Source organism: Camellia sinensis, chromosome 5 (assembly GCF_055761805.1).
Source record: "Camellia sinensis isolate YWXY chromosome 5, ASM5576180v1, whole genome shotgun sequence".
NCBI classification, from domain to species: Eukaryota; Viridiplantae; Streptophyta; class Magnoliopsida; order Ericales; family Theaceae; genus Camellia; species Camellia sinensis.
Window position 1 is genome coordinate 131,868,641 of NC_138965.1, and position 20,205 is coordinate 131,888,845.

The 20,205-nt window shown below is 37.5% G+C and overlaps 1 protein-coding gene across 1 annotated transcript; it reads left to right on the plus strand.

Annotated features, from left to right (window-relative positions):
* Positions 1–16,736: 16,736 nt before the first annotated feature.
* Positions 16,737–18,892, plus strand: LOC114261876 (L10-interacting MYB domain-containing protein-like). Its single transcript, XM_028202196.2, has 2 exons — positions 16,737–17,111; positions 18,260–18,892. Exons 1-2 carry the CDS (start codon positions 16,737–16,739, stop codon positions 18,890–18,892), a joined length of 1,008 nt encoding a protein of 335 aa, XP_028057997.2.
* Positions 18,893–20,205: the final 1,313 nt, after the last annotated feature.

Here is a 20,205-nt window from a genome sequence, read left to right on the forward strand (position 1 = left end):
CTTCTCTCGGAGGGATTCTACCTCAAGGTCACCTCTCTATGCCTCTAACACTCTAGTCACAAGTGTAGGCTGCGCAACAATAGAAAACAAGGTCGCAGCCTCAACAGATTCGCCCAGTAGCAAATCAAACTCGCCAAGTGCTCCCAACATCTCCCATTCCCGGATGGCTATACAAGCTACATCACTAATGGACTTCCTACTAAGGGCATCGGCCACAACATTGGCCTTTCCCGGATGATAGTGCAACTCAAAATCATAATCCTCGGTGAACTCTATCCATCTCCTCTGCCTCAAATTCAAGTCTCTCTGGGTAAACAGATACTTCAAACTCTTGTGATCCGAGAATACCTCGAACCTCTCACCATAAAGGTAGTGCCTCCAAATTTTCAAGGCAAAGATCACAGCCGCTAACTCTAGGTCGTGTTTAGAGTAATTCTTCTCGTGTATTTTCAACTAACGTGAGCCATAAGCTACCACGCTCCCCTCTTGCATCAACACACAACCCAAACCCTCTCGTGAGGCATCACAATAAACCGCATAACCCAACCCTCTCTCCGAAATAATCAACACCGGAGCGGTGGTCAATCTAACTTTCAGCTCTTGGAACGACTTTTCACAAGTCTCACTCCACACAAACTTGACTCCCTTCCGAGTCAGTCTAGTCAACGGTGACGCCAACCTGGAGAAATCTTTCACAAATCGACAGTAATACCCAGCTAATCCCAGAAAACTGCGGATCTCAAACACACTCTTAGGCTGTGCCCAATCTTGCACTGCCTCAACCTTGGATGTATCAACAGACACCCCTTCCCCGGACACCACGTGGCCTAAGAATTTGACTTCCCTCAGCCAGAACTCACACTTCCCAAACTTGGCATACAGCCTATGGGCTCTAAGTAACTCAAGCACCACTCTCAAGTGTTCCTCGTGCTCCTCCTCAGTAGGCGAATAGATAAGAATGTCGTCCACGAAAACGACTACAAATCGATCCAAGAATTCCCGAAAGATCCGGTTCATCAAGTCCATAAAGACTGCCGGTGCATTGGTAAGCCCGAATGGCATCACCAGAAACTCGTAATGGCCATACCGCGTACGGAATGCCGTCTTAGGAACATCCTCCTCCCTGACCCTCAACTGGTGGTAACCCGATCTCAAGTCTATCTTAGAGAAACAACGGGAACCCTTCAACTGGTCAAACAGGTCATCTATACGGGGCATAAGATACTTATTCTTAACCGTAGCCCGATTCAACTTCCGATAGTCAATACACAATCTCAAGGCACCATCTTTCTTTTTAGCAAAGAGGGCCGGTGCTCCCCACGGCGAAACACTAGGGCGAACAAAGCCCTTATCTAGTAATTCCTGGAGCTGAACTTTCAACACAACCAACTCTGCTGGAGCAAAACGGTAAGGTGCCATAGAAATCGGCGCCGTGCCGGGCACTAAATCAATAGAGAACTCTATCTCTCGGTGAGGTGGCAAATTAACAAGGTCTTCGGGAAAGACATCCGAATACTCACAAACCACCCTCGGCAACACAAGCTGGGTCTCACCACTCTCACCACTCTCAAAGCTGGCAAGTAGACTACTAAGCTCACTTCGCCCTCGCGAATCATACCCCGGTGGCAACACACAACCAACCCGGTCTCCCAAGAAATGGAACCACTCCCCGCTCAAGGTACATAACGTGACCCTCTGGTGGTAGCAATCGATAACAGCCCGGTATGACGATAGCCAGTCCATACCCAAAATAACATCAAAGCCCTTCATGGGCATGACAACGAACGGAAAAGGAAGCCTATAGTCGGCGACCTCTATATCACAACCTCTAACACCCTGTTTCAGGATCAACTCACCACCCAATGGCGATACCACACAAATAGGAGATGCTAACTGTGCTAACTTCAATTCCAAAACAGATGCAAATGCAGCATATACAAAAGAATGAGATGCACCCGTGTCTATCAACACATTAGCAACCGAGTTGCAAAACAGAAAAGTACCTCTCACTACCGATGGAGCCGGTACTAAATCCTGCGCAGTAACAGCATACACGCGCCCCGTAGGCCCCTGGTCTACCTGCTCACCCCTCGGAGCAAAAGACTGCTGCACAGACTGGGATGACGAAGCTCCCGGATTGGCCCTCGAGGCCTGAACAGACTGAGCTGGCTGAAATCCCTGCGTCTGTCTAGAACCAGACGCTCCTGAAGTGGCACTCAACTGCGGGCAAAACCTCTTCAGGTGCCCAGGCAGTCCACACTGATAACAAGACAAGGGCTGCCCCCTGCCCAAACTCTGACTCTGCGGTTTAGCTGAAGAAGAAGCAGCTCTCTGACCCCCACCCTTCTGCGGGCAAACTGAAACCTTGTAACCCAGCTGGCCACACTTGTAACAAGCAAACTCCCCCTGATTGCCTCTCCCCGAGCCTGCACTCGGCACTGGAAAGGTCGATCTAGAAACTGCTCCCTGAGACTGCTGAGGGTTATAACCCCTCTGTCTCCTGCCATCACCCTGACCATCCTGGCTCCTCTTGGAGCCCCTCTGTTCTTCTTCCTCTTCCTGCATCATAATTTCCATATGAGCAGCAGCATCTACCAGGTGTCTATACTCTCGGATATAAGACCCACCAACTCTCAACTTGAGGCCCCGCCTCAACTTCCGCTCAAACTCATAGCAACGGTGTTCCTCAGACGCCACTAGTTCCAGTGCAAACCTGGACAGACTGGTAAAAGTAGCCTCAAACTCGGCCACTGACGAGCCCTGCTGTTTAAGCCGGCTAAACTGGTTCCTCAGCTTCTCCCTAGCTACTGCAGACAAAAACCTCTCCTGAAAAGCATTCACAAACGCCTCCCAAGTACCACCAACACGAGCCTTCTCGTACTTCCACCATTGACCCGCATCTCCCTTCAGTTGGAAGGATGCCAAGGTCACTTTCAGTGCTCCGTCCTCGATGCCAAGCATCTCGAACGTCTTACTCATTTGCTCTAGCCACTCATCAGCCTTCAGTGGCTCCTTCGGATCCCCGATAAACTCATCCGGATTAGACCGGAAAAACTCCCTCTTCAAGAAAGAAGGCCCTGCCTCAACTGCCTCCCTCTTCAAGAAAGAAGGCCCTGCCTCAACTGCCTGATTCCCAGCTCTAAGAATACCCAAAGCTCCTGCTATCTCTCTGGCCAAGGCACCCATAGCCTGCTGACCTGCTGGCTCGGCCACATTGGCCTGGCCAACTCCCTCCTGCACTGCCGGAATCTCACCCGGTAACGGTACTTCCTGCCTCGCAGGTCTACCACGCCTAGCACCTCTTCCTCGTCCTGACATCCTAATAAAGGTAATACAGAACGTTAGCACATTCATAAATGTGCCGAAACTAAACACTCACGTCCTAATGCATGGACAACTGTAATTCACTCCACGTAAGCACATAAACACATAAACACTTACGAATTTCATTTCCGGATAATGATAGTCCCGAGGCGTTACTAGAGTTCCGGTTAGAAATAGCATTGATCAAGTGCTTTTCCAACAAGACTCCCAGAAACCCAAGGATCCAATCAACATCCTAGAAACTAAATCCCATACCCACATAGTCACATAAGCATGTTATCAATTAAGCACGTAGCATATAACACTACATCTAAGTCTCTATCAAGCGAGACAAACCCATTGTGACACTAATCACTTCCCACTTACCCAAAGTATTCGAACCCGGTACGCTCTGATACCAAGTTGTAACGCCCTCAAAATAACAACATTAAACCCATCAATAAAGATATGCATTGATATGTAATCTTGTATTTAAATTTTGAACTACTGTTGAACTTAAAAGCTTTTATATATATCTTAAGTTGTGAAACATTGAAAATGTTTTGGTTTATTAGAAGTATGTTTTGGAACTTGCCTCATATGGAAGTTGAATGTAACACTATATATGTTGAATATATTGTTGAAATTGGAAAGATAATGCGTAATGTTGATGCATGTTGAAAATACATATGTTGTTTACATATTGTGAAATGCCTCTTGTTAAAGGGATGGGATGACCGGTAATGGGTCGAATTGTTGAATGTTAAAATGTAACATTGTTTAAAATGGAGAAAAACTTGTTTTTGAAAACTTGTACTTAATTTCGGGGACGAAATTCTTTAAGGGGGGGAGGTTATAGCGATCCCGGGTTTACCCTTGTTGTACAGTGATCCGGACATGTGTCCGTGGATGTTGGTAGTTGTTTATTATCTTGTTTGCATCCTCTTTACTTTGTATATTGAGTTATAGGATGTGTTGGGCAGGTTTGTTACAGGTTGGTTGTGTTTGGGAGCCTAGTGCTGCTGCCCAGATTTTTGGACCTTCGCTCGAGCGAGGAGTTGGTCGCTCGAGCGAGAGTTGAGTTCGTGCCTGGTGGATCGAGCCAGAGTGGCTTCGCTCGAGGGAGCGATTGCGTCTGGTTCTGGACCTGAGAGCTGCACTTCTTGGCTCGAGCGAGTTTTCTTCGCTCGAGCGGTCTGGTTTGTTCTTCGCTCGAGCGAGAAGTCTGTCGCTCGAGCGTGCTTCTGGTTGCAGACCTGAGGGTTTGAGTTGTTAGCTCGAGCGAGCATTCTTTCGCTCGAGCGCACTTCTAAGTTTTCGGCTCGAGCGAGAACTTCTTGGCTCGAGCGAGAGTTTTCTGTGTCTGGTCGCTCGAGCGACAAAGGCTTCGCTCGAGCGAGCGTGTTTTATATCAGCGGTCAGTAGCGTTTTTGAACATCAGTTTTTCACTTTCTTTTTCTTTCAAACCCTAGATCCGAGACTCTCTCTCTCTAAACCTACACTCTCTCTAAAATTTGATCTCCCTAGAGTGTGAATCTAGCCTAGGGCCTTTGTTAAAAAGATAGAGGGCGTTGAGAGCTTCGACTTAATCTGAAAAAGTTTGGATTTGGAGCACGTTGATCTTCGAGTCTTCATCTCCTTTTTGGCTCAAACTTCGAGGTAGGGATATCCTACTCCTCTCTATGGATTTTGTCTTTAAATTTTAGTATTTTGAGATGTTGGGGTTGGTTTGGTAATTTGGTGAAAGTTTGGGGCTTTTGTGTTATTTTACAAAAGTTGGGGTTTTATTCATAATAAACCTAGATGCATGTTTGGCATAGAGAAATGGAATAAATGTTGAATCATTGGTGAAAATGGGACCTAAGGGTTGAAATGTCAATTATGGATAATGACCTAATTACATTGTTTGATTAATTGGGATAATTAATTGTGAGAAATGAGGAAATGAAATGTTGATTGAATATCCATTGTGCATTTATTTTCTGTTTAGAGATAACTGCTTTGGGCTATCGGTGGAGGATAGTCGTGATTGTTGTAGACAATGCATGATGATTAGGCAAACGGAAACTAATCAATGGAATGTGTCATGGAATTTGACGGTTGATAGAATACATTAATTGTATGTATTGAGTGATTGTATATAGAACCAATGTGTTTGTATACGTTATGTGTAGAGGAGGAGATGGGGGATGTACTCCGCGGTTTAGGGGAAGATGGGGGATGTACCTCTAAACCGGATAGTGTTGGGAGAAGATAGGGGATGAACTTCGTAGATACAGCTCATATGCTTGTCTAGAGAAGTGAAGATAGAGCTCATATGCTTATCTTTGTGATATGTGGATACAGCTTATATGCTTATCTGTGAATGTGGGATATAGTTTTTATACATATCTGTTGAGAATGTGGATAGAGCTTATATGCCTATTTGTTAAAAAAGGAAAAATGAAAAGTAACTTGGACTCATAAGTCGTATGACATAAATATGTGATTTATGTGAATGTATCAGTGTTGGCCATCTATCAATTGCTAATCTTTTAGTCATTGTTCATGGTTGGGCTTATTCGAACTAAAGCTTGAGCTCGACTCGTTTGCTAAACGAGCCTAATATTTAAACTCAAACTCGGCTCGTTTACTAAAGTAGCCAACTTGCGAACAGTTCACTTGCAATTCACCATATTTCGTTTGGCTTTGCTACTTTGTTGAGTTGATTTTTTTATTTTATTTTATTTTGTGTGATTATCGATGTCAAGAGAAATGAAGCAGTATAGAAAATAAACCTAACTGCTGTAAAACCTGAGCTTTATATAATTGGATGGGATCACTATTTTTTTTTTTAATGGGGTTAAACATTAGCTACTTTAATTTTCACCCTATAATTTTTGTTTTTGTTTTTGTTTTTTTTTTTTTTTAAAGGATCCCAGCAGCTTTATGGTGTCCTGTGACACCATTACACAATGAATAGGGTCGCTATAATAATTCGTAATTTTTTTGTAATTAAATAAATAAGTATGAGAGAAAAAATAATTGATTGATGAGTGGAATGTGAGAGAATGAGAAAGGAGAGAGGAGAAAAAAAAAATTAATTGATATGTAAGATATGAGAGAATAAGAGATGAGATAGAAAAAGTGATTGAAAATAGTTTTGAGAAATTATAAACCAAACCAATTTTGAGTTTCTAGCTCTCAAAAATTGTTTTCAAAACTAAACTAAACAAGGTTTTTTTTTTTTTTTTTTTGTAGATTTTGTGCTTGTATTTTTGGAGAAATCTCAAATCAATTGATCAATTTTCATAAGGTGCAAATTTAACTTCTTTTTGATACAAATCTTTTTTTTTTTTTGCTTATCAAGATGCGTTTAAAAAACCCTAAGGGTTTGGCCTGGTGAATAAAACTTGGGATTTGGGGGTTTGCCCTCTCCAAGGTCTCACTCCTCCTGTCAACAAAACCCTTAGGACCACAAATCACAGGAAATTAACCTCTTTCGAAAGATTTGTTCAAACTGTAGAGACTTCGGTGCAAATGTAACTTGTGTTTGATACAAATCTTTTTTTTGTTTATCAATATGCGTTTAAAAAAACTCAAGGGTTTGGCCTGGTGAATGAAGTTTGGGATTTAAGAGTTTGCTCTCTCCAAGTTCTCAGATTCGATACTTCCTATCAACAAAACTCTTAGAGCCACAGATCACAAGAAATTAACCTCTTTCAAAAAATTTGTCCAAACTATAAAAACTTAATTTGATGCGCACAGTCTCGCTCAGAATATCTTACATATCTTCTTAAAAAAACATACGTTTAAAAAATTCCTCTATGGCTCCGTTTGGAAAGAAAAAAGCCAGGTTTTTTTGGCTAAAATAGCCACAATAAACAAAATAGGCTATTTTAGCCACAAAAAACAAAATATCAAATCCAACCCATAATCATTACAATCCTCTCTCACAAAAAAAAAAGCCAAAAAAGTCAAAAAGCCAAAAAGCCCTTCCCAAACCAGGGTAAAATAGCCCAAGCTAAAAAAGTCAAAAAGCCAAAAAGTCAACCCACTTCCCAAACAGAGGCTATATATAATCAATTTAAAATTATCTCATTGATAAGCAAATTCAGTCAGAGTCAAACACAGAGAAGGTTTCTTTTTGGCAGAAAAACACATAGAGAAGTTGAAACCTGGAACATGAACAAAGAAAATTTGTAAAAATGTCCATATGAAAGCAAACCATTGAAAGAAAGAAGTCTTCCTATTGTTCCATTTTGGTGCTCGCGTGACTTTCGTGTATTTTTTTTCTTTTTTCTTTTCCTCCTTATTTTTTGGGTCAAAAGCTGTACAGATTACAGAGAAGAGATGGCAGTATAAAAATTTGACCTTTGTTTGTTTGCACGCTTCTCAGGGAAAAAACATTTATTCCTCATGCAACTTGTGTGAATGAGCATGGAATAATTGAGTTTAGAAATACTATAAGTAAATTATTTATTGACTTGTTTATTTATTTTTAGTGTAATCTTTGGTGCCTCAAATTCATCTTGGCTGTCAACTTTTTTACTGGAAGACCGGCCCAATTCGAACCATTCAAGCTAAGGTCAAATTCGAGATACGTAATATTGCTCTTATTTTTATTACATTATTTTTTTAATTTTCTTACATTTTTTTATAATAAATAAAAAAATCAATTTATAAATCATACCCAAAATAACCCTATTGGGTTTGAAATCTCTCTTTACGTTCCATTTGAATAGGATGATTTGATTAAAAAAAATAATAAGAAATTGTACGGAATAAAATTCTTTTAAAAAGTTGGTAAATTATATTAACATCTTTTAAAGTTTTGAAGAAATACAGTAAGTCTCACAATTTTAACATAATTACAATAACATTTCTTTTAGTAAGCTTAAAAGGATCCAAATTAATACAAAAGATATGAAAATACAAAGTTGCACAAGGTAAATGTAACAACCCCGATCCATGATTAAGGGCACTAATCCATGATTAAGGGCACTAATCAAGTGATTAAAATAATTATATGTTAATTGTTTATTTTTGCATGCTATTTGATTTTCTATCTGTTAATCATAGTAATATCTGTTGCAATTTCCGCTTAGAATATTAATTTGATGGCCCGAATGATGTCAGAAATGGGAATTGACCGCATGGTTTGACTAATTAGAATTTTTAGAACAGTATGGTGAGTTTAATTAAAAATTGATTCAGAACGATTAAATTAAGTTGTGTTTGGCAAGCCTTATGTTCTAATTATAGAATTAAGCCACTACAACTATAAATATGAGACTTAAGCTCATGTGAGCTCACATCTTCTTCATTTCCCTTAGTGCAAAAATATGAGATTTCATTATAGAGAAAGAGTGACTCCATTTTAGAGAAGAAAGTATAGATTCAAAGTTGAAGTTACGGATTTTGCTAGAGTAGCTCAAGTTTGGCAAGGATCTTGTGCGTTTGAAGACTTTAGGTAAGCCCTTGACTATTAATTCATGAAGAATTTGTGTTATAAAGATGCATTCATGGAGTTGTTATCATCATTTGCATATATTTCTAATGAGTTTATCAAGAAAATGAAGAATTGGCTCATAATTCTTACATGCATGGAAGTAAGAGTGTTACATCATCATTTTGAATATAAGCCTTGCTATCATGTGTGAGTTGAGACCATGAAATTAACATGCATGCATACTAGATCAAGCTTTGGAAGCAAATTCCATGTTTGATGAGTTTTGTAAAGAAGTTTTCATGCATGTTGGGTTTTGCCATATCAAGTTTAATTTTGATCCTTCATGTAGAAATTATAGATAATTGGCTCATACATGTCTAAATCATCACTTAATGCCTTTTAAATCATGTTTTGAGAAAGAGTTCTATATATATGTTGAATTCTAGAAGCTCAATTTTTCTATGAATATGGACTTTGAGGGAAAGAGTTTTTGAAACATACATGCATGGGAGTTTTGAACTCAATTTAGCTAAATCCATGAGTTTTGAACTAAGGGTTTGTAATTGACCATATATTTCTGTTTTAGAAAAGTTTACCAAGTGTTTTGAACAAGCCATGCACGAGTTTGCCATTGAATTTGCCTTTGGAAACTCAAAATCTTGTTTTGGAAACCCAGAATTTTTGAAGGTTGCTCGAGCGGGGGATTTTCCGCTCGAGTGGACATTTCGTGCATCCAGTAGTTTTGCAGGCTATTACAGCCTGCTCGAGCGACCACTTGGACGCTCGAGCGAACCCTTTGTATATTGTTGATTCACTCGAGCATGGGAGTTGTAGCTCGAGCGTAGACTGAGACCAACCAGTACTTTTTTCAAGTTTGCAAGCCGCTCGAGCGAAGGAAGTCTCGCTCAAGCGACCCCTCTTACGTTTGCATGTCTGCTCGAGCGAGGAAAGCTACGTTCGAGCGAGGACCTCATTTTCAGAAATTTTACCAAGTGTTTCAACTTATATTTTGGCATCCTCATTGCATCTCAAGCATTCATAAGCCTTAATTAAGCCATAGTAATGAGGTTATCGATTAGAAACACACTAAGAAAAGGAATGTACTGAGTTAAGAGATTGCTAGAGTGTGTTTTGAACTATGCGTTAAACAAGAAACCCATGTAATGAGAACTAAGCCGTGATGGCCATGTGAATGTGTAATGATATGATATGTTTGTGTTATGTACCTTGTGGTTTTAGGTCAAGACTCGAAGATTGATTGACCATTTGCGAGAACCACTGTGAGTAACATTTCTGTAAAGACATGTTAATATGAACTATGTTTCAACTGTTATGCGATAACTTATAATTTCTGAAATGTTATTTTGATTATGTGAACGAATGTCCTATTTGCGAATCTAATATGGCATCCATAGATAGTCCCAAGTCATGGGGGACAGCATGAAAATGCGGGTCCATAACATGTATGTGATACGAGATCTCGTTAGCCACTTCATTGTGGTGATATGCGTTTAATCGGTACCCGGAACCGATTACTCTAGTCGGAAGACGATATGTGATTTGTTCTATGAGATGTATCATTATTATGTTCAGTTATGTGAATGATTATGTTACGATATGTTTTACGATTATGAAATGTTTGGAATTCATTCACTAACCCCTTTACCTTAATGTTATTCAATGGGCTTTAGCTCACTGTGTGTATATATATGTATAGGTGAGCATTCTGGAGATCAGCCCTGAAGACTTTTGTCTAGATCTGTGTTTTTTTTGTCAGCCAACCTTTGTGCCTCACGTGGAGGTTCCAAAAGTGTCCATGTTATGAGTTCTAGTTACTTATGTATATCAGTTTTTGTTTTTTTGGTTGTACTTAAGGTGCTATTATGTGTGTAGGTATAATGTATGAATAACCTTTGGATATGTATATAAAGTTTTAAATATTATATTTCGTATAAGTCAGCACATCTCATTGGACAATTAAATTTATGTATTTGCTTCCGTTAGCCCCTAAATTTTGTTAATCACTTCAGAGGCCTTCGATAATCCAAGGATTACTGGCCAGTTACGATACTAAACCTATAGGGGCGGGTTTGGGTCGTGACAGTAAATTATATATTTCAATGTCAAATAGATGATAATATTATTTTTTCATTCATACGACTAACGAATTTTTGATGAAAATGAGGTTCAGTATTATATGTATTAAAACCTTAAGGGAACTTAATGAAATTATGTCAAACTTATAAAACTTACTACATTTTTTTCAAATCTCAGGAAATGTCAATATAATTTACCCTACAAAAAATTATTCCTCATGCAACTCGGATGAATTTGATTTGGTCTGAAGTCTCTCTTACATTTTGTTTGGATAGAATAATTTGGTGAGAAATTTTGAGAATGACTAAGGAATGGTGATAAAGATAATTATCCTATTAAAATTATTTGATTTCTTACTAAAAGCAATGAGATTTAATGAGAAATAAATTCATTGGTTATAAAATATTTATAATTCCAAGATTATACCTTAAAATACAAAAGGAAAAAAAAATTCTCATTTCACAAGTTTTGCTTTCCTACATATCGAAATATGATGGTGAAAAAACACAATTATTTATTTTATTTTCTTACTTAGATGAGAAACCACATTAATTTTTTTCTATTCTCACCCTACGATCCAAACAAAGTGTTAGTTTTAGTTTTTTTTTTAATTACATTGATTTTTTTTATATTTAGAGAAAATACAATAAGCCCCATAATTTTAATATAATTACATTAGAGTCCCTTAAAATTTTAATTCATATAACACTTACGCTGTATTTGGTTGAGGGATTTGAAAAAAAAAAGAGAAAAGGTGTGCGAAATTAAATAAAATGTAGGTATATTTTATTCACATTTCACCTATCTTTTTCATTTATCTTTCCAAATTCCTCCTCAAATCCCCCAACCAAACACAACATTAGGAAAATATATACCATATGCACCCTACCACAATTGACAGTACCACAAAATTTTGTAATATTAATCATTAAATGCAAAATCTCGCTACAAACTAACGTAATAAAATGTCTAAAATTTTGGTTTATGTAACAAAAGTTTGCGAGTTGGTTACAACATCTTTGTCATGCCAATTTGTAACGAGGTTGCACATTTTTTTTTGTTGATGTTACAAAATGTTATATTAAAATTACACTAATTCGTGATATGGATGTATACTATAGGATTTCCCTAACACTAAATTTCATTTTTATCAAAAAAATAGTTAGTCATATAGATAATAATTTTTTTTTTTAGAATGATATGGTTATTTGTTTTACACTGAAATATATATTTTATCTTATTAATTTTTGTATCTTTAACTTTACTAAAGAAGAAATTAATATAATTATATCAAAATTATGAAACTTACTGTATTTTATTTAAATCTTTGGGTAGGTCATTGTAATTTATTTTTATTTTTTTAAATGGGGAAGTATGTCCTATTTTAATTTGAAAAATAACTACATTTGATTTTGAGTTTTCAAAAAAAAAAATTTTAAATTTTCAATTCATATATTTCTATTTAATGAATTATTTTAATATTTTGGTTTTTTTTTTTTTAACTTTTTAGATTCACCTAAATTAGATATACTCACCTAAATTAGATATACTTAAAAAGAAAAAAAAATATGAAATTTCAAAAAAAAATTAACTAAATACAAAAAAAAATAATTCATAAAATTTTCTCTTTTTTTGTAATTATTGAATTTTTAAAATATTTTTTCACAAATATTTAACTTTTTAAATATATCTAAATTAAGTATATCTAAAAAGTAAATAAATAAATAAACTATTAAAAAAATTTACTAAAAACAAAAAAATATATATGAATTAAAAATTAAAAATTTATTTTTGAAAACTCAAAATCAATTAATTTTTTTAGGATTAATCTGCACTCGATCTTAATTTAAATTGACTTACTAAGGCCTCGTTTGGGATGCTTCTGTTTTAGCCAAAAAGCCAAAAAGTTACTAAAAAAGCCAAAAAGTCACCCTAAAAACCTATATACACTACCTGCACGTGAAGGCTGCCAGCTGTTGTGTAAAATGACCATTTTGCCCCTCTTTCATTTTGTTTATCTCATTTTCACCCTTGCCTTTATGTCAAACATTGATGGGGATGTTAGCAGACCTACTCTCCCACAGAGTGTAGTAGCTACGGCAGTGCAGCTACATCAAACGGTGAAGATGAAGATGACCCTTCGTTCAAGGCTGGATCATAGTAGCAGCTCTGATCTGAAGAGAAAGAGGAACCAAGAGACGGCGATAGTCCGCCAAGGCAAACGGAAAAGCAGTCCCTCCTCCGACGATCCCCCCAACTGCAGGTATGCTCTCGCTCTCTCTCTCTCTCTCTCTCTCGCTCTCTGTCTCTCTCTCTTTAGCCTCTCTTATTTCCATTTCGCTATGGCTTCCCAACCGTCATACGCTCTGTTTGGTTTGTATGTATGTATGAACTCTCTCTCTCTCTCTCTCTCTCTCTCTCTCTCTCTCTCTCTCTCTCGCGCGCTCTCTCTGTCTGTGTGTGTGTTTCTGTCGCTCTGTCTGACCATTGTCGTTTTCCAATTTGTCTTCAACATTCGAGTTGGGTAAATTTTTCCAGAAACTGGCCTATTATGTTGGGGGTTTTAGGGTTTCTTTCACGTACCGGAAATAGACAATATTGCGGGTTGTCCGTTGGTGGGAGGGGTGTGGATCTCATAACCATGACTTCTCTGCTCTGGTTTTTGTATATGTGCACAGTCTGCCCTCTCTCCCTCTCGCTCTCTGTTTGTCTTTGTCGCGTGTATGTATCAACCGTTGCCTATTTCATACGCATTAAAAAAAAATTACAACGCTTTTTTGGGGGGGATTAACAACAAAGTCCCCTAAATACGATGAAGTATTATGATTAATTTTCCCCTAACAAGAAAGCCCCCTAAATAGGACGAAGTAGCCTGTATTAATAAAACAAGTTGGAAGTATTCTGTCTGTCTCTGTGGTTATAATTGTGCAATACGTTGACATGAAATTTTCATTTATACTATTCCTATAAATTTGGTGAAATTAGCTACAAATGCCACCATTGTGATTCCTACGAACACATCACAATAACGTTGGTGAATAATTGGTCATTTTCTTTTTGTTTATGTGGCAGTCTGGTTGTCCCTGTTAATCTTTTGAGTAAGGTGGATTCAATCCCTATAATGAAAAAGGAGGGGGGAGAAAAAAAGAAAATTTGTCACTAGAAAACAACGAATCATACAAATTTCCACAACAAACTCATCTTCCATATGTCTCAGTGTTTAAACAATGTACTTCAGCAAAAGATTTTTAATCTGTTCAAGGTAATGTTGATTTTTATGTGTTTACAATTTTCACAAATGTTTAATTTGTTTCAAATTTTTAAACTGTTTAAGATTTCTGTTTAAGGTCATCTGTTTAAGGTAAGGTAACGTATGCATTTGATGGCGCTATATTTTTAGGTAATCTGTTTAAGGTTTTTAATCTGCTTAAATTTTGTAATCTGTTTGCATGCGTTTAAGATTTTTAATCTGTTTAAGGTTATCTGTTTAAGGTAAGGTCATGGAGCTGTATTTTAAATTCACAAAATAGTATAAAGGTCTTCATTTTTTTGCTTGACACTTTCTTATTTTTCATTTTTCTGCTTCACGCTTGCCTCATAGTGTTCATGGAAATGTGATACGATTGTTAAAAAGTGCTAAATAGATGGAACATAGACATGAATTCAGTAGCTATATAACTGTGAAGTTGGTGAGCATGATTTCCATGATCAGGATGTTTGTGTAACATCTATTCAAGTACTTTTTGTAGATCTTTATGCATATACATACGCATGAATATAGTCTATTCCTTTCTAATCTAATACACATGTACATACATATATATGTAAATGTGCATATATTTTAACATGACATAACATTCTATTTCTTTCTAATCTAATACACAAGTTTGTAGTTTCAAAAAAATCCTGGTATGAGTTTGACATTCCGTTGAGTTGCTTCAGTCTTTAGTAATCGCCATGTTGGTTGATGCAAACCATTGTGCTGCTTGGTACATAGTTGCCTTAATATATTGACCTCAAAATCGCGTTGGCTTTGCTTACCTACTGTATTTCCTGACAAATATCAGTTGGCTTATTGTGGTTATGCCTTAATTAACATTGTCCTAAATACAGTAAAACTGCTAATCCAAGGATGACTTTGACTTGTAATGCTATCAATATATGGTTAATGCTGTGGTGGGATCTTACGTTATTATGTTGCCTTCATACCTACCTAGTTTTTTTAGACTACAAATTTTAAATAGACGCCTCAGCACAATGTTTCCTAAAGTGATAGATTAATTGCATCAGTATGTGTGCATGGCCATTCTAGCGTGATGAATGGTTGTCTTTCTGCATGGTAATTGATTGAGGATTTTTCATTTGTCCCATTTCAAAGAGGTTAATTGCATCAATATGTGTGCATGGCTATCAAACAGGTTTCTTCTGATGTGTGTCATGTGCTATTTTGGTATTATTGGTTTACCATGATTCTATTTTTTTTTTTACTTTTATTTTCAAGCTCTTTGCTTGTTGTATGGTCAATCATGATTAATATTTTAATTTCTCGGTTATAAATCTGTCATAACAAAGCACAAGTGTAAATTATGTTCACATTATGAAAGGCAAGGAAAAGTCTGAGACACTTGACAACTCAATCAACTTATGAAGTACTAACACTTCAAAATAGATGTGTTTGTGTCAATGTATGGGGCACCAACATGCTAGGGATACATCTCTGTGTTGGACACGTCACGTGGAATGACTTATTTGTTTTTTTTAACTACACAGTTCACAGATACATGTGTCCTATGTTTAAACATGCCTCAAATCATATTTGTGATCTTTTTTATATGATTTAGAAAGATGCATTAAGATCAAACTAAAATATATAAACACAAAGACAGGAAACTGAGAACGTAAAAATACACCTACATACATTAATGCCTTTTATATCAGTGTCTCCTAAATTTATATTTATATACATAGCAATGGAAATTTAAAAAAAAAAACAAAAAGATTTCTTTTGTTGTATTTCTGTCTTGTCTTGTCAGTATCTTAGTTTTTTACAAAATTCCCGTCTTTGCCTCTGCGCTTCTTAGCATTCAACCAGTTGCACATAAATGACTAGGGAAGCAATCCTATTGAAAATGGAAGAATATATGTTCCCTTTTGTAAATATAATGTTGTGTTTTGTTTACACAACACTTATCCCATTCCATAAGTGTCACACCCGTTTACCTATTTTGTTGTGCCTGTCATGTCATCGAACACGTCATCACAGAGTACATGGCCTCGTTTATGTCTACTGCGACATCAACGCAACCAGGCCCTATGTGTGCTTGTGGGTACGGGCATTGTGTGGTCAAGATTTCTCGGTCCGCCAAAAATCCAGGACGTGCGTACTACCAATGCCCTCGTGGAGTGGTGAGTACAAGCACCTTCACCTTCTTTGGGATTATTACCTTGTCAAATCGTCACTAATAATTTCAAAACTTTTTTTAACCTCAGCCATGTGTCAATTGGATTGGGTGGTGTGATGAATATGGCCGACAAACGGCTGTTGAGAATGACAGAGACAATGTTCGTCATTTTGAGGCGCGTTTGATTGACATTGAACAGAGTCTGCGTGTACTTAAAGTTGTCACATGTTTTTTGTCCATCATCGTCGCTATCTTGTTGTTCTGTATGTAATATATGTAACAGTGTTTAGATGGTTACTGTACTATGGTTTCCGTATGTGATATATGTATCCGCGTGTTGCTTGTTACCGTACTATGCTTTCCTTATGTAATATATTACTTATCCGTGTCATTTTACTATTGCATATGTGTTGGACAAACATAATAACATATGGTTAACACAACTACAACTAATGCACACAACAAACTAATAAGTAATGCAAATTATAATGTTCTATAGTCGCATGGCTTCAACTCGATCCGGCTCTCGTACCCCTTCCGGGAAAGGGAAGGGCCCAAAACCTTATCACAAAGCCAATTGGGATTGGGAGAACATACGTATCTACTTGGAACTTGTTGTCAAGGAAATAGATGCAGGTAACAAGCCGCACATGTCAATAAATCCAAATAGGTACCGGTCTTTGGCAAAGACTTTTGAGGCAGCGACTGGGTTGACACATAGCATGAAACAACTGAAAAATAAGTACAACCAACTAAAGGCAGAGTGGCGTGCATGGTCGAAACTAATGGATAGCCGCAAAGGCCCCACTGGAATTGGGTTCGACCAAGAGACTGGCTTCATCAATGCGTCGGATGAATGGTGGGCTACAATGGAGAAGGTAACGACTTGAACTCATGTTTTATAATTTTGTGATGCTCACTTTGTGGTTACACTAGTTTTGGCATGACATGTCATGTGTTTTTTTTAAAACCTTTGTTTGATCTTCTTGAAAACTTTCCTCAGCATCTCAGTAATGTTGAAATGTATAATTGTCAAGAGTTGATTTCACTTTTTACTTTATGGTTGCCTAGACCGTCTCAGATTTCTACCTTAATTTTTCTTTCACAATTGGATCTATCATGATGTGTTTTTCTGTTTCACTGTTTTCCCCATTTTCTGTCATTGATGTAATGAACTCCACCAATGTGTAATGAATGACGACAACATATGCTTATATTTTTAAAAGCCTATACTGTAAGATCCTGGGAATTACAATTTCACTTGGCTATCATATAATAATCTGTCCAAAAAAGTAATAATCTGTTACAATAATCTGTGCAGTAAAATTTTCCTGGACAGATTACATGAACCCTTATCTGTCTACCAGAACCCTCTTATATCGCCTTGTTGGTATTATTGGTTCTTCTTGGGGGGGTTTACGCCTTGTCTCATCTTGGTTTGTCTCATTTCTGGATTTGGTAAATGGGTTATCTGAGAATTCAGAATAGTATTGATGGTTTTGGCACTTTGAATTATGGGTTTTATTAATTTGTTAGTTTTTGAGAATTGAAACAGCTAGGTTTTAAAGTATTTGTCACTTTGTGGGATTGCGTATATGCAATTTTGATCATTTTTGCGGATTAGATCTTCCATTAAGTATGCCCTATTATGAATATTATTTTTACTTTGATGTATTGAACATTGTTCCTGGACAGATTATTGCAGAAATATGTCTGGACAGATTCTATTCCTGGACAGATTATCCCTGTCTGGACATAATCCCTGTCTGGACAGATTATAATAGATTGGAACAGATTTGATTAATATATTACCTGTTAGCAATGTGTAATCATAGAATTGCCCAGACAGTTGGACAGATCTGTTATTGGGCAGGACTATCCAGACAAATTTGTTATTCATAATGCCTGATTAATTCTTGAATGTTGGTAGTTTAAAATTTTCTTGGTTCATTCATAATGCACAGATTCCCAGATTTATAAGTTATTCATTTTGGTAATAGTGTACTCCCGTTGTATTGTATTACAGGTTGACAAAGAGTGTTGCAAGTTTAGAACAAAGAGGTTGGATCACGAGGAATTAATGCGTCGTGTTTTCACGGGGGCTGCAGCAACGGGAAAAAATGCTTGGACGCCTGGTGAGATGCGGAACCAACTGGAGGTGGAAGGGGAGTCCGATAGTGCAGACTTCTCTACGAACAGCAACGAATTGGGTGCCTCTGAAACTGCAAACATGATGAAATCTGCAAACATTACCACATCCGGTAGTGGTAGCAAAAGGAGGCACTCATCTGTCACAGCCGTGCAGAAGAAACGAATCACCGGGGCAGAAGCATTGGCAACAAGCATGGATGATTTGGTGAATTCGGTGAAGACACAAAGTAAGGAACTCACTGTTAACCATGTTGTCGGTGGACAAAGTGTCGCTATGGCCGAAGCTATCCGACATCTTTATGAAATTCAAGGACTTGAACAAACTAATCCACTGCTCCATTTCGGTATTTCCCTTATGGAGGTGCCCAATAATAAGGAGATGGTTATGAGTATTCCTTCCAATGAAGGCATCATCGGCTGGCTCCAGGTAAAGCAACAAGACAAAGAGAGGATGACAGCAGCTCCAACTCTTGCAAGCATATTGCGCAATCAAGGACTTCGTTTCTAACTATGCTGTGTGTTGGACTTGCTATGGGTTATGTGTTGGACTTGTTTTCGCTTATGCGTTGGACTTCGCTTATATTTGCTAAAGGGCTATGTTTTAATGAAATGCTTTGTGTTGGACTTCTTTTCGAACTTGTTTGTTATGTATTTGCTAATGACATGATGTTTTCAACTATGCTTTGTAAGGACAATTGGTAGGGAGATGGTTATGCTATTCCTTTTCTTTGCCTGGTTTTCTAATTATGGATGTGCATTGGTTGGGTATTGGCTATGGATTTTACAATTTTAAATTACAATAAACCATGAATCTGATTACACTCTTCCAATTTGCAGCTTCATAGTTATGTAAACAGTGGTTGTAAATCAGCTGTACTGGACCATTTGAGCAAAAGCGTTGCTACTTGCAGATAGACATGTCCAGTTTACTGAAGCCTTCAACTTAAAAATTGGAAGTTAGACCCGTTGTAAGGCACTAGACAAGCAAAATAATTTAAGTTATTATTTTTGTATATTTTAATTTAACATTGTGTTTTTGTATATCGCATTGCAATTTCTGTATTGCTTATTAGTCATAAAAGGAAAAAAAAATTTCTTATTTATACATCAAGTAAATGTCTTCACGATTTCACCATTTCTAACAGAACTACTTTAATACAATAGAAGGTCTCAGAAGAACTTATGCAAATGAAATAAATTGATTATTTATGCATAATACTCCTGTTATTGACAGCCTTAACAGTTTTTTTTACAAAAATTAATTTTTGCATGTTTAATTTTGGCAGAGTAGTAGTCTGTCATGTTATGCTTCTGATTTTATTTGGAGTTATGTGATTTAGGCATGGAAAGCGACGATGACACCGATGCACGGATGCAGGAAATGTGTGATGATGTCGCGGCGCTCGCAATCGAGTGGCAGACTGGAATGAATAATAATTATGTTGAAGCGTACAGAATTGCCTCCGACTACTGCAGGGCGCACGTGCTTAAAGTTCCATGTCGGACGTCCATCTTGACGGGGAGGGCATGGATTTTGGAATTGTATAATGGACACAGTGGCAGATTTCGCTATGAACTGTGCATGCCCAAAGTCGTTTTTACCCGTTTATGTGGCACACTAGTGAACGACTTCGGGTTGCATGTACCTGAGCGGGACCACGGCTTGCACGTTGAGGAGAGTGTTGCAATCTTCATTCACGTCCTAAAAAACTTGCCTAACCGCGAGCTTCAAGAAAGATTCCAACACTCCGGTGAAACAATATCACGCCATTTTCATAATGTTCTGAAAGCAATGAAAAAGTTTACCGTCGCGCACTGTCG